Raw genomic sequence first — 26,352 nt, 5'->3', positions numbered from 1 at the left:
AGAACTGTTCAGAAACTTGTTAACAGAGATTTATTTTGGAGTCAAAACCTAGGTACCTCTTCCGGATCCACCTGACATAAATTAATGAGTACTTTTCTTTCTGTAAATAAAGTTTATTTTCTCATTTCCTTTTTGTTTGTGGTTGACTATAAAATTACAACATGCCTTGAAAGGAACCGGAGATAAGGAGATTTAAGTGGTCCTATTGTGCAGTTAAGAGTTGCTCAGTCTTTTTATGAGTGCTTTTCTGTACACAAATGAGCTTTATTAATTTTTTTTTTTTGAAGCAGTAAGGGAAAAACGAGTCACAAAATAATTCTGAGATAAGCGATACTTACATGTAAAACAGTTATCGGTGGAACAATTAAATAACCACAGGCCTCCAAAACAAAAAGCAACTCTTTACCCTATCTTCTTCTCTATAATGAGACTGTCAGCCTACGGTTTGAGAACAGACCCCTTTCCAGACATAAGTGAGCACTGCCGCGTTGCCTCGCCCATCCCCTCCCTGCCTTGTCAACATCCTACTTCTTCAGCTTGCCTGCAAACATGATTTCTTCGTTGTTGAGTATTTTCCTTTTTTCTTCTTCGACCTTCATATTCTGGATTGGTTTGCCTAGATTATGGAATGAACGTGTATTGCTTACGTTCATACACGTACAGAAATATATGCATACATTATTTCACGTGATTAAAAGAAATGTATTTGTTAACTCCGTACTCCTTTGTAAACGCATAAAGTCAGCCGTATGTAATTTTCTGTGATTAACTGAAACAAAGGGGACTCTCCTTTGAAATCGTTCAGTTAGGGTATATGGTAAAAATGCTACCCCTGCCCCCAAAATGAATACACTCAACTAGAATCTACAAAATGATTGTACTGCTATGTATAACATTGTTGATTCTCCACATGTCACCAGTCATAACAAAGTATTACTTTGACAAACAGTAGAAACACGATATATTGGTAGAGTGGCCAGAGTTCTGGCTTATCTAGGATAGTCCCAGTCTATACTTGTTGTCTTCGTGTAATTATTACTAGTGTCCCCTTTCTCCCTCAGAGTGTTCCAGTTTGAACAACAAATCGTATTGCCCCTCCCCATATAGATTCTTCGAGTAACAGCTTTTAAAAAGCTCCCTTTTCAAAACCGTTATGAAGGAAAAACATGATTTTTAGAGACTAGACGAGAACAGACATAAATCATTAAGAGAGCATGGTGCTCACTACTATTCTCATGCCTTTTTTCTCACTCAATCTTAGATAGAACTCCGAAGAACGCATTGCATTCTTTAACCTGACGTTGCGTTCTCTGCTGGATACTTTCAGTGACTGAGAACGTGTTGGTTTTCAAAAAAAAATTGTTTGACGTTTTTATTTAAAGTACAGGTAGTTAGCACATAGTGTAATATTAGTGTCGGGTGTACAATACAGTGATTCAGCACTTCCACGGGTGCTCGTCACGACAGGTGCGCTCCTTAATCCCTGTCACCTGTTTCTCCCACGGCCCCCCTCCCCTGTGATAGCCATCACTTTGTTCTTGATAGTTAAGAATCTCTTTCTTGATTTGTCTCTCTCTCTCCTTTTTTTTCCCTTTGCTCCTTTGTTTCTCAAACTCCACATATGAGTGAGATCATATGGTATTTGTCTTTCTCTGACTTACTCAGACTTCCCACCATTCTGTTCGCTGTCACCCAGCCCCGTAACAGTCTGTGATAATTACCAGGCTTATTAAGTAAAGAAATACACACATTCTAAATTTTTTTTTAATGTTTTTATTTATTTTTGAGACAGAGCAAGAGCAGGGGAGGGGCAGGGAGAGAGGGAGACACAGAATCCGAAGCAGGCTCCAGGCTCTGAGCGGTCAGCACAGAGCCCAACACGGGGCTTGAACTCACGGACTGTGAGATCATGACCTGAGCTGAAGTCGGACGCCTAACTGACTGAACCACCCAGGCGCCCCAGAAATACACACATTCTAATGTTTATACTTTCCATAAAGTTTGGTCGGCATACTTTTGGTATAGTTGTGGCTTGAAGGGCCATGTGTCGTAACTGCTAAACGTAGGAGCTCTTTACTTGTACAAACAGTGCCAATTATTAAGTTCACTAAAGGACACAAAATAGAGCGCAGCGACAATTAACTGAGATTTCCAGCAAGTTTTTAGCTAACGTGTTCTCATTACTTCTCTCAGGTGGATTTCTGGAATGATGGGATCTTGATTTGGGTTAGGCTTCGGTTTAGGCTGGAGTCAGGGAAGATAAAACCTCTAATCCCATCCCCAGACACAAGTAACGTGCTGTAATTTCTTGCCTGTTTCCCTGGATTTTAATTTCATGCAAAGGGAAATTATTCATTTCTTTCAAAATATGATCAAAAGACTGTCTTTGAAATTGTACTAACTAGGCCTTTGCTTTTCAGTAAAATTTGATAGGCGAAATGGTTTTCATTATACTTAAAACTGAGTTAACAGTGCATGTATTTCCAAAGGGCTTAGTTTGTTTTCTTTTGTTACCATCTTATGGGTTTTAGTTTTATTTTTCTTTCATTTATTTTTTTTTAACTTCTGTGTTCTGGCCATACCCAGGAGAACGTCTGCTTTTGATTTCTCCCTTAAAACTTACATGGTAAATTTTTCTTTCTCATTCTTCTGAGATGGAAAAACTCAAAGACTATCCACATTTAAGAATATTTTGACAGTGCTCGTCCTGTGGCTTGTTATTTATTGCAGCCTGAGGCCAGGCTAAAAAGGTGGCAGTTACTCGGCTCCTGTCGGCCCTTGATGATAAGTGGGCGTGATAAGTGTTTGTCACGCTCAGCAGAAGTTTTGACCACAGCCGTACTCCCTCCCTCTCGAGAAACATACCATTCCTTAGTTTTCAAAAGACAGCTAAGATAGCTGGTAAATCACTAATAGAACACTGATATATTTAAATTATTAACACAGAAAAACTTTGGGAACTGAGAGGTGTAGGTTATACAGTATCGAGCGTAGAGACCTGCGTCATCCAGCAGAAGTGGCCAGACTGAGCGCTTGGAACATGGCGTCTAAATTCAGATCTGCTTTTAGTGTAGAATACACACTGCTCTCAAAGACTGACCAGAAAAAAAGGAATATTGAACATCTCCCTGATGTTTTTGTATTGATGTCATGTCGAAATGATAGCATGTTGCATATATGTTGTCTTGAATAAAAATACGTTACTGAAATTGCTTTCATATTTTTTTTTTTTACTTTTTTAATGTGCCTAGGGGAATATTTAGAATTACATATTGACTTGGGTTATATTTCTGTCTGATAGGACTGGTATAGACAAACATGTCGACATCATTTTTTTTTTTTTAATTAAAAACAGAAGTCTACTAAAAGTTTACTTTTTGTTTATCTGGTTTCTGTCTTCTTAAACCTGAAGTATTCACTCTTGTGAAGAATTTGAGATTAAATCTCAGTTCGACTTTGTGGCTGTTCTGACTGGTCATTATGTGTTCCTGATTGATACATTATATAATCATTTTGAAGCTCTTCTAAGGAAGAAGTGTTAGGTTTAGACATAATTTTATTAAGTTTTTTCTTTTCAAAGCAAGAGACCCAAGACTTAATGTGAATTAGATTTCCGAAAATGAAGGGACATTAAAACATAATTTCATTTAGGCATATTTTCCTGTTAGTAATTTTGTAAGCCTGGATAATCTGTGAATATCTTTAGCTCAATTCCTGGCACATTTTCAAAACTGTGAAATTTTACTGAAGGAATGGTACGTTAAATTTTTTTTCTCAAGCAGGGTGCCTGGATGGTTCAGTCGGTTAAACGTCCGACTTCGGCTCAGGTCATGATCTCACAGTTCGTGGGTTCGATCCCCATGTCACGCTCTGTGCTGACAGCACAGAGCCCATTTCCGATCCTCTGTCCCCTCTCTCTCTGCCCCTCCCCGACTCATGCTCTCTCAAAACTAAACAAACTTTTGAAAAGTTTTTTTCAAGCTTTGAGTTAACATCTTTGAAACCAAATTGTAGTTAAGTTGATGGAAAATCACCTCTCTAAAGTTTCAACATGAGAGAAAAGTATTAAAGAACAGTGCTCTAAAAATACTGTTTATACTTCTTACCTCCCTAATCACGGACTTCTGAGATGTATATTTCCTATTGCTTCTGAACAAAGTATCACAAAGTCTGTGACTTAAAAACACAGACATGTGTTATCTTACGGTTCTGGAGGTCAAGGTGTTACAGGGCTGCATTCTTTCGGACGGCTCTAAGGAATAATCCACTCCTTGCCTTTTCCAGCTTCTGGAGGCGACCCGCATTCCTTGACCTATAGCCCCACTTCGATCTTCAAAGCCAAAAATGGCCAGTCCAGTCTTTCTCAGGCTGCTACACTCTGTCTGATTCAGGCCCCCATCTTCCCCTCTTTAATTTAGAAGCACCCATTTAATTTAGTGATTACATTGGGCTCACCTGAATAATCCAGGATAATCTCCCTATCTCAAGATCATTAATTGAATCACATCTGCAAAATCCCTTTTGCCAGGTAAGGTAGTAACATTCACAGGTTCCAGGGATTAGGGCGTGGACAATTTTGGGGGGCCATTATTCTGCCTGCCACAAAGCCTGTTTATCTACAAAGGAAAGAAAGAAATCTTACCTCTGCTTTGTATCAGGAAGTCCCAAAGTATCAGCAAGACCTTCCTCCTCCTTTAGTCTAGGCAAAGATGCTCGTGAAGATTGCTTTATTTTTACATTTTTGGTATCTAGATGAGCATTTCCTTTGGAATATAAGCACTTTTCTTTATAAGACATTTGAAAGTGAAATTTTGTTCCAGAATATGAAAGTCCTTATTGAGAAAATCTTAACACAAGCAGACTTTGATGTTAAACGTTGTCATTTGCTGGCTGTAAAACGTCCGTGCCCGTGACACCACCCTGCGTTCTTGTGGATGTTATTACATCACAGGTGTCCCATCGACACAATACAGAGAGGAGGATCACAGAACACATTTAGCAATTAGATTTGAAAAAGGAAACTACAAGGATTTTAAGACTCGGGTCGTTTAGTTAATAGGATACTGAACTTTGGTTTCAAAGCTTAATTTCTCCTTTTCTTCCCATTAGCTGTAGGAAGAAGGCCTTGTTGGTGCTTGGGTAACTTAACATGGTTTGACGGTCTTTCTTTATGTTAAAAGTAAAACCAACAGATTGGTCCTTTCTACCCCCTGGTTGTATTTAAAAGACAAGTCTGTGAGTGTGTGGGTGTGTAGATGCAGTCATAATGCTAACACTAAAAACCTAGGTAGTAGTCTCCACATCATCTGTTATCCGGCTACTAGGATATAATTTATTAACTTAACCCAAGGCATATAATGTTTGAGACTCTGAGGATCCGTTGGAATACAGTTTTAATACTACTGCAGTGTGATAGAAAACCTCCTCACTGTGACCTTTCTTGCAAGGTTTTTTTTCTGTTGGAGGACTCTCCAGGATTGGAGAGCTGGCTTCCTGTGTTCAGCAGATGCCAGTGTGATGACAAACCGTGCTGTCACTTAGGAACTTGAGATCCAACACGACACCTCCAGTTGTTGATGTGGCTATAACACATTTGTATCAAAATGTGTTTCTGAAAATGTGTTTCCATTGATATTTTCAGCATACTTACATCTTTAAGGAAAGTATTAATTAACCCCATAGTACCTCGGTACATAGAACGTTTTCTGTCAGCTCAGCTTTGCATTTTCTAGAGTATTTGAGTTGATATCCAAATTACAGGCAGAGATAATCCACTGGGATCCTCCGTGGATCGCCACCCAACCATATAATCAGAATGCAAAGTAATCAGAGCCTTCAAAATGACGGGAGTTGCTTTTGTGAAATCTTTTTTTTTTTTTTTAATTTTTTGACATATTTGTTTATTTTGAGAGAGAACAAGCGGGGGAAGAGCAGAGAGGGAGAGAGAACCCAAGCAGGCTCTGCATCATCCACGCAGAACCCGACACAGGGCTCAATCCCATGAACTGCGAGATCATGACTTGAGCGTAAATCAAGAGGCAGACACTTAGCTGACTGAGCCACCCGGTGCCCCTGCTTTCGTAAAAATCTTACAGAATAATGCATACCATTTACCATCCCAGATAAGAACCTGTTTTATATGTATATGGAAATGCTCATCATGGAGAACAGCAGAGCTTCAGTAAAAATAAATAACAAATGAAGGGTTCCGGGTTGTCCTACCGTGGAATGTTCAAAGAATGCCAGAGGGACAGTGAAGCTATTGAGAAATTAGCACTTTCCCAAAAAATCCTAAGAATTTACTACTCACAGATGTAAATAGCTTGAGAGAAGGTGATAGTTACAGAGTGGAAAGATAAGGACAAAGTGCCTAGGAGGCAACGGGTACAGTGCTTGATGAGAGAGTCACAGTGCTTGATGAGAGAGTCACGTAAGTATATAGTGAATCCTGGTGATTTTGACGGAGAATTTTCAGATAAATGTGAACATAGGAGTAAGTGGGTTGACCCCCTGGCTCCTGGTTTGTCTACTTAATGAAGAAAAGCTCCACATAATTTATTTGTGTACAGTGCACAAATAAATTAATTCTAACTCTGAGCAGCAGCTGCATTGCTGTTTTATGGTATTCTTTTCGTGGCGAATAGTGTACAACTGATGTCACTAACCTAGATCTCATTCCCACTGCCTTTTGATGATTCCTTTTTTCCCCTCTATACGGAAAATCACTAATACATTCAGTAGCAGATGTCAGCTTCAACAAATGTATAATTTAGGCAGATTTGGATAAGCTCTTTTCTGGAACTCAGCTGAACCTATTTTTACTCTGAGTGCCAGTCATAATTGACTGCCCCCTGCTTAGTGATATTTTCATTAGCTTAGATGAACACAGGTGCTCTCGTCTTCCAGACCCAGTACCTACAGAATTGTAGACCAAGACTGTTTTTTCAATTATTCTGTCCCCAGAGGAATTGTGGTGATACAAGCAATAGGCAAAGTGGGGCTAGAATGATGAGCTCTCCTAAAAAAAAAAAAAATCTCTTTATACAGCGAATGCCCCTAAATATAAGGTTTCGTGTAGAAGCTGCTGGGGAATGGCAGACTTAATTATGTGATTTTGTTTTTAGTATTATGTAAAGGGACGTGTGTATTAACAGCATGAATTGAAAGAGAAAGAACACTTAAAAAAAAAAAACAAAAACTTCAGATTCTTGGTGAAATGGTTTGACCCGAGTAACTCGAAACCTTAATTTTGGTCTGGCCTCACATGCTTTATGTTTTACTTTATTATTGTTACTGTTGTTAATTACATTATCATTATTATTGTTGTTGTTGCCATTATTATTACTATTATTATTACTACTACTACTGCTACAGTTCTTTATTCTTTTATTGGATTTAATTTCCCTTCACAAAATATGCATGGGCCAAAAATGTGACTAGTACTGCCAATGTGGGTTTCATACTGTGATATTTTTTCTCTGTTTACCAAGAGATCAGTATTTCAATATAACGATACGCATGTTTTCCCCCCTTCTCCCGCTGCATGCAGGGATTCGGGTTCGTAACTTTCGAGAATAGTGCTGATGCAGACAGGGCCAGGGAGAAATTACACGGCACCGTGGTAGAGGGCCGTAAAATCGAGGTGCATGTCTTCAATAATTCAATTTCCGGTTTATATTTTTATTTCTCTCTTTCGTGTACTGCCCCCCTTATTTCACATTCGGAACCCTGTCTCGTTGTCTGTGTGTCTGCACACACGTGTATGTGTGTACGTGTCTCTCTGTCCTTCACCTTCTTGCACTAAAATGTGTACAAATAACCCTCCTACCCTCCTTCCCTCAGTTTTCAGTTGTGCGGGGGTTTTCATTTTGATTTACTTGCGTGCGTGTCTATGTGTATTTGTTTTTCATTTACTTTTTTCCTCCGAAATGTTCATCCTTCTGCTCTCTTGATTTTTTTCCTTTGCTTCAGTTTGCGAGACTCCATGTGAATACCTGTGATCAGGCCAAAACGAAACTAACTTTGTAAATGTCTAAAAACAATCCAGCTTACGACATTGTGTCCTGTATTGAATCAAAGATCCAGCCAGTATCCCCTTGTCAGGAGGCCAGTTCGCCTCCATGTGCGTGTGATAAGGAATTTAGAAGACCTTAGAGGTTGTGGGGGCGGGGGAGAAAGAACCCAAATCTCATGGGGTTTTTGAATATATTTAATGTCAAGAATGTCAACCGTGAATGGATAAAATCCTCCGACCGAGGCTTTGACGGCTGCCTGGCGAACGTGCTGTTCCGTGTTCGCATCAGCCACCTGGTGTTCACCAGCCCTTTTGAACAACGCAGTGAAGGTTAACTGGCCCCTTTCCCCTTGCCCAGTTTTTTAAAGTATTGAAATATAAAAGCCACCATTTTGAGTAAGATGTCTGCATATTTTGCTTTCTCCCTCCCTTTCCAATGGTTTAGCATTTAGGGCCCTTCACTTGACTCCCTCTTTCCATGGTAACTATACACAATGCTGGCGATGGTGCCCGTGGGCGGTAAGTGAAACAAAGCACTAGAGAAGAAGCTTTTTAAATTGTTAATTACAAAACAATTAAATAAGAAAGAAAAAGTCCATCTGCCATCTCACATTAACACTACAAAATGTGATTTGACTTGTTCCTCTCCCTTTTCCTTTCCCCTTTTTATTTTCAATGCTGTTGAGTAATGCCGCCTGGACTTTGGATGTACATATTGTTTGTAGCAGTCTGAGCTGTTTGATTACTGACGTCATGGTGATTTTTTTCCCCCTTGCACATCTTACTCAGAGTTCCTGAACTCCAAGTTTGGCTGGTTTTATTAATGCACTCCCTGCCCCTACTTCCTTTCCTCTTCCCCAGACCTCTGTTTGTAGCTCTGACTGTCCTCTCCTTGCCCTTGACAGCTCTCTTTCCTGCCCATGATACCCCTCCCCGCCCCCACTCTCTCTTTTCTCTCCCCCTCCCCTGCCTTGCTGTGTTCTCTCTCCCCGAGTTCGGCTCCCATCCTTCTCCCTCGGCCGCTCCCGCCCCTTCCCTCTGTTACCTGCAGCTGTTGGGTCTTTGCTGACTGGTGGTTTCTGATTGGTTCTGGCCATTTTCCTGTTAGTGCTTGGGTGCTTTCTGCTGTAGCAGCTAGTGTCCGCTCTGACCCCCTTCTAATCCTTGTCTGTAAGAACCTCGCTCTTCACTCTCTCCCTTCTTTCCAAAACTGATTGTTTTTTCTTTCTTTTATTTGTGTGTGTGTGTTTTAACTGCATGCTCTCAGTCTCATCATTGTTGTATCCCATTCTTTCTTTTTAAATGTGAAATGTTTATATTATTTGGTGGCTCAAACTCGAGTAAATGGAGTTTCTTTTCCTCACAAAGGAAGATTACCACTATGCAAATCCGAAAAGACATCTCAAGATGTGTTTTGATTCCAGTTCCACCTAAAATTGGTCTCTCCATAACACAGATTTATCACCATCCCAACTTTAATGTAAATCCCCAGAGGCGAAGTAAGACGTTTCTGTTTGGTGTGTTTTGTAATTCTTTTGAAAGCTGGCCTGTTTAATGACCGGACGGCACGGTACACAGTCAGGTTCTGTGGTGACGTTGCACCCTCCTTGCAAGAGCTTTAAGCTGGTTCTGACACTGGGCTGCAGTTTTCTGGCTTCGGAGCTCCATTCGTCTCTTCCTCATCTTTGTAACATCTACTCACCCTAGCACTGAGAATGCTCTAAATTACGCAGTTCTGTAATGAGGGTGGACAGTACCATAAAACAAAAGAAACATAAAAGAACTGAAGAAATAAGGCTTAAGTGCCTAATTTAAAAGCCTTCTGAAAACATTGTTCTTCAATGGATAGACCACATAGTCTAGAAAATTCAGAACGGTCCTGAAGCTGGTCAACATGGGCATCTAAGTTCTGATATCTTTTTTTTTTTTTTTTTAACCTCAAACAGCAAAATCTTACACAAACATCAAAAGTGCTGAACATGAGAACGGGTGAAATCCACAGATTTATTTTCTTATCTTCCTGTAAATCTATTTCCTGACCCATGTGGCAAGCCTCTGTTTTACTAATGAACTTCAAAGTTCATGTGCAAACAGAGTTGTTTCCAATTTACTTTTTTTCCATAATTCAAAGACTTCTCTATTTAAGAGATCTCCAAAGGACTTGGCAAATGTGTCTTTTCTTTGGAGTACTTAGTGGTAAAATAGCCCTAGTTTTCCATTTGGAGACTAAGAAACTGCATTTTACTCTTGTTAGCCTCATTTAATAAACACTTTAATTAAAATATGATATATTAATATTTTATATTGCTATATTAATTGTTGAAATCAATATTCTCTGAAATTTACATTTTATTAAACTGAGTGCTGTGTTACTGGATGAGCAACTCCGTGTTCCCTAACGTGGTCTCCTTTCTCCCTGCCCCTTCTTTCTCCTTTGTATTTTTAGGTGAATAATGCTACAGCACGCGTAATGACCAATAAGAAGATGGTCACACCATATGCAAATGGTAAGAGATTACGCATCATCTTCAGAAGGATGTCATTTGTTCTTGTATTAATACAGGAACTTTTTATACTCATCAAAGAATCTCAGTTTCAGTCTTAAGGCCGCTTGTTTAATGAACATGGAAGTATTTTCTTTACCTAGGAGAATAGTTTATTTCTGCAAATTAGCTTCTTTTCTTAGAACTAAGCTAAGTTTTTAAGTTATTAAGCTGTAATGGTCTCAGTAAAGTTCATCTGACGCACAGCGTGAACACATCATTTGAGGTTACCTGTTAACCCAATGGGGGATCCCTCACTTTTAGCTGCTGTAGTCGTTCGTGATACGTTAGGCTTGTCCGTAATAGGTGCCCACCACTGCTCACTTTTACTACTGACTCCTGCCCGCTCCTGAGCATGAGTGGACTAATTCTTGACCCCTTGCCCTCCTTTTAAAGGTATGCTCTGAGAGAAAAGTCGTGGCGCGCGTGCGCATTTTCTACTTTCTGTCCCGTGATCCCATGCTATATAGTGGGTTTCATAAATGTTTCTCATTGAGAAGAAAACATTGTGAATATTTTGCTTAACAAAAACAGAACCCTTCCATCACTCGTCAGTCTAATGTGGACTCACGTTATCTAAATGAGCTGGAACTTAATTTGAATCTGCCGTACAAACAGCGGTTTGGCCAGCTGTGTTCTACGGGGCCACTTGGGGAGGGTGGAAAGGAAGCCCATGAATGGGGTCTTGAGACCTCCAGCAACTTCTCATTTTCCGTTGTGTACCTCAGCGTTCTGCATAAAATTTTATCTAGAGCCAAATGGGGTGTTTTCTGCTGTCTTGTAAAAGTTCGAATCTACTGCTAGAGTATGACAATATGTGCTGGTGATGTCTTAAATCAAGGATAAGTATCTTAGTCTATTCCATGATGTCTTCAATAGATAGATTTAGCCCAGCTTTTCAAACAGATGGTACAAATCAGCATAATTTGCATTTATTGGCCTAACTTACATTTTCCCTACCCATTTTATCAATGGTACATCGTGTGATACCACCACCTCCCCCTTTACCTCTTGATATTTTTTCACTGCCATCACAAAAACAGACATTTCTGCAACGTTTCTTTGTTTGTTTGTTGAGAGAGAGAGGGAGACACAGAATCCGAGGCAGGCTCCAGGCTCCGAGCTGTCGGCACAGAGCCTGACGCGGGGCTCAAACTGGTGAACCACGAGATCATGACCTGAGCTAAAGCCACTCAACCAACTGAGCCACCCAGGCACCCCAGAGTTCCTGCAATTTTGATAATAACCCAGTGTAAACAACATAGGAAGGAGAGGCAAAGTGTGTCAGATTTCCTATAAATCCAGGGAAGACAGGGTGGTAGAAAGAGTTGCCAACTGGAATTCAGAAGACAGAAATTCTACTTCTAGATTTGACTCTTCATTTTGTCCTTGGGCCCATCTTTTTTAAAGCTGATTCTGTTTTCATCACTATGAATTGGCAGTCACAGAATTTGAGCCCCTGAAGGCTCTGTAGAAGTCATCCAACCCAACCTTCTTAGTCTATTATTTAGGAAATTAAGCCCAGAGAAGGATAGTACTTACTTGCGGTCCCAGATGTCACACCTGTCTTACCTCTCTCCGGGTTTTGTGAAGGTCAAAACTACTTTGTAAATTGTACAGAACTAAAACATTTCTGAAGTATTATTGACAGCATACCATTATATGCCATTATTAACATGTGTATTGTTACTTCCAGGAATGCTTAAATAACAATACCATTGGTAGGAAAGAAAAGAATCATTTTTTGAATATTATTCTAAATTAATATTCAAGCCTTAGCAGAGCCAAACTTTATTTATTTATTTTTTTTAATCTTTATTTATTTTTGAGAGAGAGAGAGAGCCAGAGCGCAAGTGGGGGAGGAACAGAGAGAGGGAGACACAGAATCCGAAGCAGGCTCCAGGTTCCGAGCACAGAGCCCAATGCGGGGCTCGAACCCACCAACCATGAGATCATGACCTGAGCCAAAGATGGATGCCCAACCGACTGAGCCACCCAGGCACCCCACTGAGCCAAACTTTAGAACCCTGCGGCTGCTTGTGGTTAGAGCTTCTGATAAGAGTGCTCTGTGCCTTCTGGTGAATTCTCAGTCAGCAGTGTAGTTTACGTCAGTTGGAATCACTTGATTTGTCTGACATTGGAGAACATTTGTGTTCTTCCAACTTCAGTAGGATTTGAATCCAGATATTTGCCCAGTTTTTATATGAAATAATGAGGAGACCTCACCATCTATGAGCACATAAAATAACAGAGGATTGGATTGGTTCAGAATGAATGGGTTTTCTCCTAAGTACAGTCTCTCGTCTTTCAGAAAAATAATGGCACATTTTTTTTTGCTTATTTATGTGTAAAAATCAATAAACGTCTACTGATTAAAGTGTTCGTACGGGATTCTGGGTACTCTGTAACTCTCGGTGGGCAACAATACTTTTTTTAACACCTGCTACATTTCTATAAATATAAAAAACGGGAATGAAGAAATAAAATTGACATCAAAGCTAATTCTGGGAATACTTCAAAGTTTATAATTGTTTAAGCTAATGTTCAACAGCAATCTAGTATCCGTTTGTTAAAATGACTGATTAACTTAAGTGTGTTTATTACAAACGGACATCCCAAGACATGCATGAAGTTGGGGATGTACCTTGAATTTTATCACTGTATGTCTCTTCTTGTTGACTGGCTGAGGTTAACTACAACAAGATCCCAGTAGTAAATCCCAAAGAAAGGGGATTTCTGCTTTACCCAGGTTTCCATCAGTGTGGTATACTTGAACACGGAGTTGAAGATCAGCTCAAATGTGAATTCAAATTTGAATTATAAAGTGACTAGAGTAGTAGACTGTGTTAAGATGGCATATAAGAGAGTGCCATCACAGTACCCCTTCCCCACTCACACGCTGTCTCTCTGTCTCTTAAAAGTAAATAAACATTAAAAAATAAACAAACTCAGGAGTGGGGGCGCCTGGGTGGCTCAGTCGGTCAGGCGTCTGACTCTCGCTTTTCGGCTCAGGTCATGATCTCGTGGTTTCGTGAGTTCAAGCCCTGGGATTGGGATTCTCAACTCTCCCTCTTTCTGCCCCTCTCCCCGTTCGTGCTGTCTCTCTCAAAATAAATAAATAAACTTTACCAAAAAAATACCCTGGTATGGAAGTGTCCTGACCTTCTCACATAACCCCCCAGCTGGCACTCTCCAACGGTAAAAGTAAATGCAGGGATATCTGAAGCCAGCTTGTACACGCACCGTCGGTCCTTTTCATCGTGCTCCTTACGTGGTCTTAAGTGCTCACTGTCCTCTCTTCCGTTTCAGGTTGGAAGTTAAGCCCCGTGGTGGGAGCTGTATATGGCCCTGAGTTATATGCAGGTAGTACCATGTTGATTTTTCCATTCGTGCTGTTTAACTGCAAAAACATGTGTTGCTTTTCACCTTGCTCTTCCTTGGTAATCTTTTTGCATTTCTTAATTTTTTTTTTTTAACGCAACCAGCCTCCAGCTTTCAAGCAGACGTGTCCTTAGGCAATGATGCAGCAGTGCCCCTATCAGGAAGAGGGAGTATTAACACTTACATTCCTTTAATCAGTAAGTAGCCTATGCTGGCCTGGCGTGGAGTTTGACTGTTGCGAGTAAAGAGTGATGTGTGCTAGTCTTCCCCCCACCCCCACCCCAGGTAGAGCACATAACTGAAAAGGAGGTATTCTCGAGAGAGTTCGGTGCTATTACAGTGCCCTGGCCTTGCTCCACCTGAGTTAGAATCTCTCTGACCAGATATTAAGAGCGCCATGGAGCATAAACACTTGGGAAAGGCAGAGGGGGTAAGGCCATGTGAGCAACAGTTTAGTCTGCTCTCGACAGTAAAGAAAACAAGACATGGGTATTGACAGAATGGGTTATACGTGTTCTCTGCCAGTCAGTTTTGGGCCCTCAGTAGAACATCGCTCAGAAGCACCTCCAGTATTCATGATTATTCTCAGTTCCGTTGAAACCTCTGAAGTCCTCCGGACCTGAGCCATTTTCCTCCAGCGGAAGGTAAAATTAAAAAGAGCTCAGTGAATGTGGAATAAATGTCGGTATGTGCTTTCCAGAGGATAGCACGTTTAAAATAGGTTTTTAGAAACTGTCTGCCTCCCTGAAGGATACAAGTAGTTTCCCTCTCCCCTGACATTTCTGGATTAAAACGTTTTGGATAAAAGAATAAAGTGGACTAATGAAATGTGTAAAGATTACTGTGTGCCTTGGAGGTTGGCACCGCGTACGAACACAAAAGAATATTCTTACGAAGAAGAATTACTCTATGCACATAATAACGTGTGGAAACAAGATTAGCAATGGGCCAGTTAAAGAGTTTATATCAGTCGACTTAAACTGCCGCCCCCCGCCACTCCCCCACCCCCGAAGTGAAAAGTCTCTTATTCCGACACTGGTTCTCGGACCTTCTCGACCTGTTTCTCACCAGCTTGCACTGTAATGCCGGGGCTGGGAAGGAGCAGAGTGCGCTCACTCAAGATTGGTGACGAACAGAGAGAGCATGGCATCATTAGCCTTTGCGTGTCGGGTCTCTCCATTTCTTTCTCAGGAAAGATGTGGTACATATCTTTGAACCTTTGCTGGAATCGGTTCAAAGCCGGTTGTGATTGTAGCCCTGCTGTTGAATGCAAGTTGACATTCCTGTCATATTTTGGGTCTCCCTTTAGTTCCTGGCTTCCCTTACCCGACTGCAGCCACCACGGCGGCCGCCTTCAGAGGAGCCCATCTGAGGGGCAGAGGGCGGACGGTCTATGGGGCAGTCCGAGCGGTACCTCCAACAGCCATTCCCGCCTATCCAGGGTAAGCATTAGATTTCAAAATAAGCAGCTGGACAGAAAAGAATACCATGGCCCTGTCACACCTTCTGGGACGTTGCCGTGCCACATTGTAGAGATTCTCTGAATATTTGCAAATTACTGGATTAGATGGCAAGAACCAAAATATACCATCGTCAGAATGTGACCAAATACCGATTCATTATATAAATCTTCATTTCGGCCACCTTAAGCCCTCACGGCTTAAGACAGCAGCCAGAACTGTCTTGTGTTTACTAGCAGTGTGTTGGCATGCAGTTCACTCAGCATCGCACGAATGTGGATTAACACTCCTGCAGAGAACCGAAATAGGAGCTCCAGATTGTAGTACAAGACCGCATCTGCTGTGTTCACCCCCTTGTCACCACCCTGTGTTGGGGCCGAGGCTGCCACGTCGCCCTCCCTTTTGGTTTCACTGCCTGGGTGGTGAACAGCAGAACTAGTTACCCACAATGGATTTGCTTTCTTTGTAGGAGACGGATTAAAAGAGGTTAATTCAAAGATGAACCAAGTCCAATTGAATCCAGGGAGAAAGGGAGAAGTAGGAAGAATTAAACTACAGTTGGCTTCTGAATGATGGTAAAACAGCTGATATAGCGGAGCATCCTTCACCCTTTGATTTTTGTATGGAGGGTGCCTCATGCAGTGGAATGATTCCATAGCAACAAATAAATCCTTTGCTACTGAATGGGGGAGAAGGAGTGAAGGTGACAGGTTTTGTCTCCACGTGTTTCTCGGTGCCAGCCGCAAGTGTATATTTTTATACGGAGTCGACTTCTAGAAGTTAGTTGTCCCGAGGACTTTCCTTTCTTCAAAGATGTGACCTTTGTGTTCTCCATCTTTTCTCTGCCTATGACAGGTTTTTTCCATATTCTCTCCGAGGAGTAAACCTAGCGGCAGGGGGGGCCTGTTCATTGCTCCTTAGTTACAACACAAAGGGAAAGAGCCTTCTCTGTAGGTCCTTTTCTGGCAGCAGAATTGGCTTGGAGGTCTACGAACTCAGCATTCGTTCATAGACCGAATGGACGTGCCATTAGCGGTCCTCCATTGCACAGAATTCAGGCATTTTTGTTAGACACGTGTGCATGTTGGAATGGACAGGCTCCAAGAGGCGCTGGAAGGGAAGTGCTTTAGAAATAAACTTTTGTTTGCAGCTTATAGATGCTTAAATCCCATGCATCCCATCATCTCCATCCTCTGCCATCACTTGCTTTTAATTTTATTCTTTCTTCTCTCAACTTGAGCTTTGACCTTCAACAACCTCTGACATCTCTTTAAAGAAGTGAATAAAGATGCAGTATTATTTCATCGAGAGATACTCAAGTCAGACATAAAAACAGACGTTTTGGAAGTTCTACACACCAGGAAAATTGTTCACGAAGCGTCTTCCATTTCAGTCCAGGAGAGTTTACTGTCACGTTTGCAAAGAGATGCCACTTGCCAGAAACATGGGACTTCTTTATTTTGTAACATTCCCGAGTTTACTTTATGAAACGGTTGGATTTGTTTTAGTCACTGTAGCTCATTTCACTATATTGGCCAAACCTGAGGACCCATTCGCTCCCTACTCTGTGTCAGGATTACGTTCGCTCAAAGATATTTTTATCCTTATGTCTAATCATACCAATCTCTGTGCATTACATTGAACACTGATTTCCCATGTTTTCTTTTTTATTAACTAAACCACCCGTTTACATGGAAGATGGCAAGGAATAAGTCCAGTATTTTATGGGGAATGGCCTAAAATTGCTTTTCAGCTTAGTAAACTAATTTTCATCCTTAATCATTGTGTTCTAGCCTCCTTACGGCATTTGATACAGGGAATATTAGAATTCTTCTAGAATTTAGGTAAATATTCCCAGTGAGTGACGTAACTTAGGGTAAACTGTATTCCTGCTTTTAATGCCACCACTGTTCTGTATCGAAGAGATGTTTGTAATCTTTGCCTGGATCCCCTACTGAAATAGTTGAAGGTTAATTAATCAGCACTTGGCCTCAGTGCTTTCCATTCTGTCAGCCTTCTCGTTACAAGCAAATGTCTTTTCTAATAAAATGCAGTTGAGAGGCAGATTACTTTCTAATATCTAACTTTAACTGCAGTTGGAGACGATGAAACCGGATAGGGCTTAGCTAAGTGAGCGTCAGAGAGGAATTTAATTTGCCTGTTTTGTAATACAAATGCACAGCACATTTGGGGCATTGCAAAGTGTGACCGCACTGTCCTGTAAACCCAACAAAATGTCATTATAATAAGTAGAATTCAGAAACTTTCCAGCCACCTGCCAAAAAAAAAAAAAAAAAAAAAGTTATTTCACATTCAAGTTAAAAATATGATTGAAAGACCTCACTTACTGGTTTATTACAACAGAGAAGGTAGTGCTGAAAATTTCCAGCTTGCTTAGTTGAATAAACAATAAACAGATCTTCTCATTTAGAATATCCAAATCTTGATTTAACACATGCGAAGAAGAAAGTCTTATCTTTTGTCTCTACTTCTGTTCCATGTCTTTTGGTCCCAAAGTAATGTTTGGGGGAAAGTCTATATGCACAAAAATACCTCAAAAGGTTTGAAATCTACGATTATCATAGTTTTAGTGTTGCCCAGGACTTTAAAAACAGAAAACAAAAAACCCCCAAATTCATGTATTTTGTTTGATAAAAATTCATTTTTCTGAACAGGAAAATAAACCCTTCTAATTCCTAATCAGCTACTGTTCTCCATTTTATCCTTTTAAATAAAACAGGATGATCCTTGGTCATGCCCAAAACGTCAGTTATCAGTTAATTTTTCAGAGTTCCATGAATATTCTTAACGGTCAAAAAAGAGCCCCTAAAACCTTGCAGTTACTCCTTCCCACTCTGGATTATATTGTTACTATCTGGGATCCCCACTGCACCTTTTCAATTCTCAGACCTTGGACCAATCACCTTAACCTTTAGCTCATTATCTCTGCTTGTGAAAGCAATGCATTGTGGGTATTTTTGGTTGTGTTTTTTTTTTAATTACATTTCTCTGTTTACTTTGGTCAGAATTGATTGACTTGTTTTTCTGAGGTGTTGCATTGGTTCTTAAAATGCTGAATAATAATACTTTGCATGCTCGTGTGATCAGCCAAATCTTACTGCATGTCTAATGTGCAGGGTAAAAAGCAGGTGATGTATGGATATCAGGAAAAACGTACATACTTCTAGGAAACAAAACAAAACGCTAAACCTAATTTTGGGACATACTCTGCGTACAGGTCCTGCCCTAATGGGATTCTTTCGGTTCAGTTTTCTTATGTTAGACCCCCTTTCCCCGTACCTCTCCCCCCCTCCCCAACACACGCACACGCGCACACACGCACACACGCATACACACACACACACACACACATTTTGAAATTCTTTAAAGAAAATTTCCTCCTAGGGCAAGCTTTTAAAAAAAAAAAAACAACAACAACTCCAGGTATGAGAAGTTGATGTTTCTAATCCAGCAGAGTTCTGATAGTTCTGTCAGGCCCTCTGGGAATGCTTTCATCGTTTTAACCCTCCTTTAATTACCAAGCGTTCAGGTGTGCATTCGAGTGGCGCGCGCCCTTCCCGCCTCGCATGTCCTGGAGCTGTACGACGTGCGCGTGCCCGTGCACGGTCCTCTCGCTGACTCGCTGCGGCCCCCCAGCCCCGGTTACGTATTCATACATCACCTGCCTGTGTAGAGCGCATGTGCATGCTGCCGTCCTCAATAACCGGAATGTGTTTCTGTTCTTTTGTTTTTTTGTTTTTGTTTTTGTGTGGATTTTCTGCAGTGTGGTTTACCAGGACGGATTTTACGGTGCTGACCTCTATGTAAGTACACACACCGGGGCCTTCTCGACCCCATTCCCTGACAAGCCAGCCTTTTTTTTTCTGTTTCTTTGGTTTGGTTTGGTTTTTTTGTTTTTGTTTTTGTTTTTTCTTTGTTTTGTTTTGTTTTTTTTTTTTTACATATAATTTATTTGATTTTTATTTTCTTTTTCCTTGTGGATATATATATATATATATTTATATATTTAAGAATGCAAGCATGCTTCTCTGCCACTGCGCTTGCCCCTGGGTGCAAAAACTAAGCCTTTGGGTTTCCTGATCATTGCTAGAGTCAGTCTACTGGACATATTCTTTTCCCTTCCCTATACCCACAGATGTTCTGTGATTTATTTGCGAGATGATCAGCAGGTTTAAAGTCTTTTAATACCGTCGTGTCATGTGCATACATAAATAACAGGATAGTTATATTAGCTTAAACCAACTCTCTCTCTTTTCTGCTCTTCTTCTCATTTCACATCCCTCTTTAGATCATTGGAGCTTTGATTTATGTAGACGGCAGTAAGCTTTCTGAACTATGTGTTTTCCTATTTTCCGTACTTTGAGAGAGCATTATCCTGTGAGAGGGAGGTAAGGAGCTGATGTCGGCGGAAAGTGGGTGATAATGAGAGGCAACCAAACACTCAGTGCTTACATACAGCCTTTCGCTATCAGAAGGTCCACAGCTACTGGGTCTCTTTCCTTAAGAGCCATCTAGAGGGGAATGAGTGGCATAATTGGCAACCTAGACTCTTCTTGCAAACATTCTACCACCATCCAGGACTTGTTGATTGTACCAGCAATGTTAACATCATCGTTATTATTATCCATTATTGAAACTGTCTTGTTGTAGCTAAAGTTCCACGATTGGCTTGTCACATATTATTTAAAATGTGGACAAGGTGATCTAACTGACAAAGAGTCAAAAGTTTGGAGTTTCGAGGTTTTTTATTAGGACCTCTCCAAATGCTCTGTTTCTGAATGCAAGCTTAGTCTAACCACCCAGGTCGTTAAGAAACAATTTCTTAAGAAAAACTTGTCAGGATGAAATTATTCCTTGGGCATAGGTTAGAATTGTCCGGAAGTGCTTTCTCCACCCTTACCTCCCCGAATCAATAAGGGTACCTTTGTAGCGAACTTTTTGCCACAGATTTCTGCCAGAGACTCTCTGGCAACCAGAAAACTTCGGCGCACTTTCAGAATGTCCTTAGAGACTCTGTGGTGCAGGAAGTAAGGAGGTAACTGGACACACCCGTCCTATGTAGAGTAGACCTTCAAAGTTTGCCTTAGTTTAACAGATGCTTAAAGGAGTCTTAGCCACGATTTGGTCCAACCCTCTCACTTCGTAGATCTGTTTCTTAAAGAGATGGTGACTTACCCAGATTACATCAGTTATTTATATAACCCAGCACGAAACTCAACTAATCCATATTTCCTTATCAGTGCTTTAATTAAAATCCACGTCTTTCCTCAGCTGGTTTTCCAGAAGTAACGAAAGATACCTTTTTTCCCTGTGCTCACAGTGAAACTTGAGGGTTGGGGAAATATTCCTACTTTTATACCAGATGACACTTTTCTAAATATACATATTTACATAGGTTCTTCGCATGTACATTCTCCCATATACATTAGAATCCATGTTCTCATGAAAGTCATCTTTACGTTATTTAAATTGCTTTCCTGAAATCTGGTCTGTTAGAGCACGCTTTTGCACTGGAGTTATTTTCTTGAGTCAAAGTTTTTGTTTTTTGTTTTTTTTTTCCTCTGATACCTTTTTTATTTGGGGATTTTTAAAGTATGGCTTATTTCTACCTCAGTAAGATTGCCTACTTCCCCCTTGTTTGAGTGAACCAACCAAATATTTGTTTATAATTCTCTCCTATCTTTAGGTCACAGCATATGATTTTATTAAGAGAGAGATGACTTTTCTGTACTTCCGTTGAGAAAATAAAAATACCCTTGACATTTTTGTTTTAATCTACTAACCGGATCACCTTATGAAACTAAACGAGTAATTCAGCGACCTTGCTGAAATACGTGTTTGGCCAGTGGTGTCTTATTAATGAAAGGAATTAATCACAATGTTACTGTCATTTCTTAGCTCCTATCTTAAAGCAGTCACTTGGAGGAAAAAAGGTGGTCCCTAGTGCTGAAATATTTTCCGACCCCACTAATGAAAAACAAGAATGCATTATGAGGTAACTGTTGAGTGAAGTCTGATACAACTGTAGCTTTGAAAACTTTAGATTCCCTCTTCCATGTGTGAGGGAGCGAGGGATGCTTTTTCTAAAACACACACACACACACACACACACACACACTCACCCATGTTTTACCTAGAGTTTTCCTGTTTCTCTCTGTACATTTCCACCCCCCCTCCCCCACTGCGGAAATCTATCCCTATACACTGAGTTGTTTCCTCAGAGATACACGTTACAATAGGAAGACAGGAGAGTTAATCCAGTACAAGTGCACTGACCCGGAGCTTGAAGAAACATCACGAGGGAAGAGTGCAGGCTGCTGGCTTTAAGTTAGACTAATTTAGGCTATTCATTCAGAGAGATTTTTGTTGTAATCTCTTTCCCCTGTTCTGTTGTTAGTCCGTAACCCCTGCTAGCCATTGGCTTCCTTTCTGTTTCTTTTGTGCCACGTTCCTCTCCAGAGAACCGATCTAGCAACTGTGGCTGCAGTTTGTAGAAAGCCCCCCCACCCCCGCCCCGCCCCGAGAAGACCTGAGCTTAGCAGACGGATCGCGCGTCCTCCCCGCCCCTCTTTTTCTTGACCAGTAGAAAAGGCATAGCTCACCCTGATGCACGTTTTAAAGGGATGACCAAACTGCTCCTGATTCTTATCCTGTGAAAAGCATGCTTGCATCCAAAGGAAAGAAAAGGCTGGTGGGCCCCTTAGCGGGCTTTTTTGTATGATTGTTTTCCTTCCACAGCTGTGTTTTTTGAACTGCTCTTCCTGTGTTCTGTTATAGAATAGTCTTACAGGAACCAATCATTAGCGCTAAAATACCTCAGGTAGGAGTGCCAGTGTGACCTGCCAATCAATCAGATTGTGGATTGCAGTGAAAAAATTGAATTATACTAACCATTCCAGCTCCACGTTAGAGATGGGAACAGAGGCTTTTTTGGACAACCGAGACTTGTGAGCGTGTGATCTAAGCCCTGCTATACCTCAGCAGCGCACAGTCAAGTCCCATACGTGACGGCACCGCCTCCAAAATTAAGTGCTCCTGCCCCGTCGCCTCCGTCCACGCCAGGCGTGTGCTCTGCACTGTCCCATCACTGCCACCTCTTTTAGTTTGCCAATCGCATTTGTCCATGGCGTTTAAGCTGGTCTTTTATACTTGGAGATCTTAGCAGTTGAGGACATTTTCCACTGTGAAGGAGACGAGAGAAGGGAGGAAGTTGAGTCTGTCCACGCAGGACTCCTAAGTCCCCGATTGGGCCCCGGGGTGAGGCCACAATCGTAATTGGACCGTGCTGTTCGCCTCACCTCCAGGTTGCCTAAAAATCTAGACCTGTTGGGGCCGTAAAACTGAAACACGTATTCCCCTCGCCCTCTTTCCTTTCACCTTAAAACAAGGTCAGTGAGTTCATTTGGATAATCATTCACCGTTACATCTGCTGATAGCTGGATGCTGGGGAGAGAGAACCCCAGGCCGCCTGTCACACTCCTTATGTGGCCTCCCGGCCGGGTTTGGGAAATGAACTAACTTGGGGGCATGTGAAATGGTGGCGTGCTTGAGAGGTTTGATTTGTTAAAGATCATCTCTCGTCTACCATTGAAGTGATAAGTGCAAGTTAAGAAGCTGATCATAACCATTTCTTCCCTTAACCCCAATTTTAAAGTAATTATAAAATAAAATTTAAGTACGTGTCTTTAAAACTTTTTCGTATCTACTTTCCAAAGTAGATATAGGTCTCCGTCAAAAACAGCAACAGTATTATCATTATTGTAAGTTTTTAGTACTCATGTCTGTGTTAACACTTAATCAGAGGAGCCCTATTGCCACAGAAGGGTAACCCCCCCCCTCCCCCCCACCCCCCAGGACCCATCTAGACAGTGTTTCTCGGCGGCTGGAGCCGGGAGGAGGCAAGGGAAGGGAGGAGTTAGAATCGTGTAGGGACAAATGAAGCGATCCCCAGAGGCACAGCAGGTCAACCCAAAGTCAACCCAAGCTCGTGGGGATAGGTCTCTGCTCCCTGTAGCGATTTTAAGCATCACATCTGCCTTTCTCTCCACCCGCCCCCACCGCCCTTGCTCAGTAAATCTGTACATCACGTGCAGGGACCAAAGCTTTCATTTTGTCTGCTGGTCTTAAAACACACACTCTTCTCCTCAGTGTCACATAATGTCACTGTCTTCCAGGTAGAAAGAAGGTGTCTTGACATCACATGCTCACCAAAGTCCTGTTTTCATGTAAATCTAAAACAAAACCAAAATAAAATTCACGGCTAGGTTAAAATCAAGAGAAGGGGAATGTCTGCCAGTATGAGATCCTCCTAATAGACAATGCAGATACAGGAGGGCAGGATCTGTAGAGCCCTTCCATTTTGTTCTGGTTAAAACAGAACTGTGCAGGAGCGTCCTGTGGTCAGTGTGGCAACATTATAAAGTTAATTAAATGCTAAAACTGATTCAGAGTGGAGTAGAGAATCCCTAGCAGGTGATGGTGAACCCTGGAGAGCTGAGACATGAACATCAAAAGGATCTTCAAGGTAACCGCATTGTCCTGGGAAAGAGCTGGAAGTTGAAGGCAGGGATGTCTTACGGATATGTGGAAAGCTAGAACATTCAGCACAGGCGCTATGGCAGAAGAACTCTGGGTCAGAGTGGATGGGTGCTGACGGAGGGCCGGCGAGTGCTGCGGGTCAGGACTGGACCATGCGGTCAGGGTCAGGAAGGGTGAATAGGGGAGCGATGTAGCTAGCGTCGGGCCACCCCTATTGGGAACATTCTGGAGTCCTTTGTAATGAATTATAAAGGAGTGAGAAAGCGAGCCTTTTAACGGGGCATGTGTATGTTTGCATCAGGCTCAGCCCATGCCAAATGTATCCAGCTCTCAGGGTTCCAAAAAGCAGTCCATGTGTGCCCTCCTACATTAGGGTGTGCTGTGGCCATGCTAATCCCCATTTTTTGTTTTATTTCAAATCACACACAGATAGAGTCTGCAAACTGCTTCAGATCCAACAGGTCTGATTGTGTGTAAATACATATGTCCTTTTTAATTTTTATTAATGGTTGCTTCAGTTTTGCATCGGTGCATGGTTAAAAGCAATACACATCAGCTATTTCATGACTTCATATCTCCAAATGAATTATTTCTCCTCTTTTTTTTTTTGTTTGTTTGTTTGTGCAGTCAGCTGAAGACATGTTAGCATCCCCACTCTAAACCTCTCAGTGGAGTCTCTGTTCCCTTCTCTGACATAACAGATGGGTTACTGCTTGTTATAATTATTAACATCGTGGTGTGGGCCAGGGCTAGGGCGGGCGACCTTGACTATTTCTTTGGGCTGGGGAGGGCCCGTCGTTAGGGTCTGGAATGTTAACTCAAGTGGTGACTGACTGTTTCCGTAATAGCCGGTTGTTGTGGCTGCACGCTCTAGTACCTGAGGCTGTGTACTTCACCGAGCTTGTGGTAGAGCCTAGGGCAAACCGCTGTCCCAAGAGAATGCTGGGATAGATAGAGTTAGCCAATACGAGTCTGAACGTGGTGATTTTGCTGGTTGTTTTAGCTCCAGATGTTGGCATGCTTAGTTTTTAATGTGATTAATAAATGTGGCGCCATATCCCTCCCCGCCTCCCCCCCCCCCCACGCCTGAACCCTGTCTCCTACCCCCTTCCCCGCCCTTGTTCTTTCTGAAAAACTTAAGAAACAGTAATGAAAACCTTGGTGTTTCAAACTGCACTTTGTTCTCATGTTCTGCCAAAGACCTCAGACTTGCCGGTAGAAGCAAAAGCCGAGAAAACGATTTCTCAGCCCGGAAGCTCTGTGCACTCCGAAATCGGAGTAGGGATAGAGACATCCGAAGTGTCTCTGTCTTACAGTTTTTGATGTATTTTGTTTAAGGCAGCAGCGGAAGTGCTTTGGGGTATGACTACACCCAAGAGAAGTAAATCCATGATAATACAACTTAACTTTTCTAATTTTGGGGTAGTCACTGATGAATTACCAAATTAGCTTGTATCTTTCCATCCTAAACATAGTCCCCCTTTTAAAGGGCCTCTCTGTAGCACCATTATAAAGTAATCAGGAGACTCGTCGTGTTGAAATATTACCAACTTACAAAAAAACAAACATTCACGTAGTTTTTCTTCATGCTGATATTCTCCTCAAGCTTTTTCTGATCAGTAAAACACTTGTATTCCTGTTCTGGTTTTCCTGAATTTAAATAGCAAAGAACCTCATCAAATTTCAAACTTCAGAGTCCGAGTTGAGTTAGGATAGAAGGAAACTACTGCACATAGATTCTCTGCCATTTCCTTCTGGTTTGGAAGGAATCTCCTTTCCCCCAGTCTGATCTCTTGAGGTTCTGATGGCTCTTTGCAGGTTGAGGAACACAAGAGGGAGTGGTCCTATCAGTAACTACATTCAGAACCTCCTTTTCCAGAATTCCAGAATTAGTATGCTAACCACTCGAAGTGATGATTTGATAGAATCAAATCAGTATTTTCAACTTTACAGAGACTTTCAGAGAGTCAGGTCCGTACTGAGCCTCAGAATCCCTTAATGGGAATGTATATTCTGCCCTATGGCATAGAACTTCAGTTTTTAAGTGTTTTACTCAGGTGAACACAAATTGGGCTTTAACTGCTTTGATTACATTGGTGTTTTAAATTTTTAAAGATTATTTTGGTGTCTTTTGGAATACTGAAGGCACAGACCACCTAATGGCTGTTTACCACGCTATCGTTGCTTACAAAGTTTTCCTAAAGACGGCCCTGGTGTAGACCTCACTCTAGCAAACTTCAATTCTAAACCAATGGAACCATCTGTAGTTATAATGAAAAATTGAGCCTTTCAGGTTCATTTAAAGCTTAAAATTTTCAGCTATAGTGATTGGCTTGTTGCTTTGGTTAACACATACTTTTACTGCTCCTTAGAAGTTTAAAAAAGGACCTACCTA

The 26,352-nt window shown here is 41.4% G+C and overlaps 1 protein-coding gene across 36 annotated transcripts in view; it reads left to right on the top strand.

The window, feature by feature from the left end:
• RBFOX2 (RNA binding fox-1 homolog 2) overlaps positions 1-26,352 on the top strand; it is a 291,584-nt gene that overhangs the window by 255,795 nt on the left and 9,437 nt on the right. For 11 of the 36 annotated variants that reach the window (XM_043563625.1, XM_043563624.1, XM_043563656.1 and 8 more), the window contains 7 exons: positions 7,550-7,642; positions 10,461-10,521; positions 13,867-13,920; positions 14,043-14,135; positions 15,236-15,380; positions 19,183-19,222; positions 24,387-24,418. In XM_043563625.1, coding sequence (XP_043419560.1) covers positions 7,550-7,642; positions 10,461-10,521; positions 13,867-13,920; positions 14,043-14,135; positions 15,236-15,380; positions 19,183-19,222; positions 24,387-24,418 — 518 coding nt within the window. Of the gene's footprint in view, positions 1-7,549; positions 7,643-10,460; positions 10,522-13,866; positions 13,921-14,042; positions 14,136-15,235; positions 15,381-19,182; positions 19,223-22,196; positions 22,240-24,386; positions 24,419-26,352 lie in introns of all 36 variants that reach the window. The other 25 variants (XM_043563633.1, XM_043563632.1, XM_043563648.1 and 22 more) reach the window with 11 other exon arrangements.

The sequence above is a fragment of the Prionailurus bengalensis genome, chromosome B4 (assembly GCF_016509475.1).
Source record: "Prionailurus bengalensis isolate Pbe53 chromosome B4, Fcat_Pben_1.1_paternal_pri, whole genome shotgun sequence".
Lineage (NCBI taxonomy): Eukaryota > Metazoa > Chordata > Mammalia > Carnivora > Felidae > Prionailurus > Prionailurus bengalensis.
The sequence above is the reverse complement of the archived record's forward strand: the minus strand, read 5'-3'. Positions and strand labels throughout refer to the sequence as shown.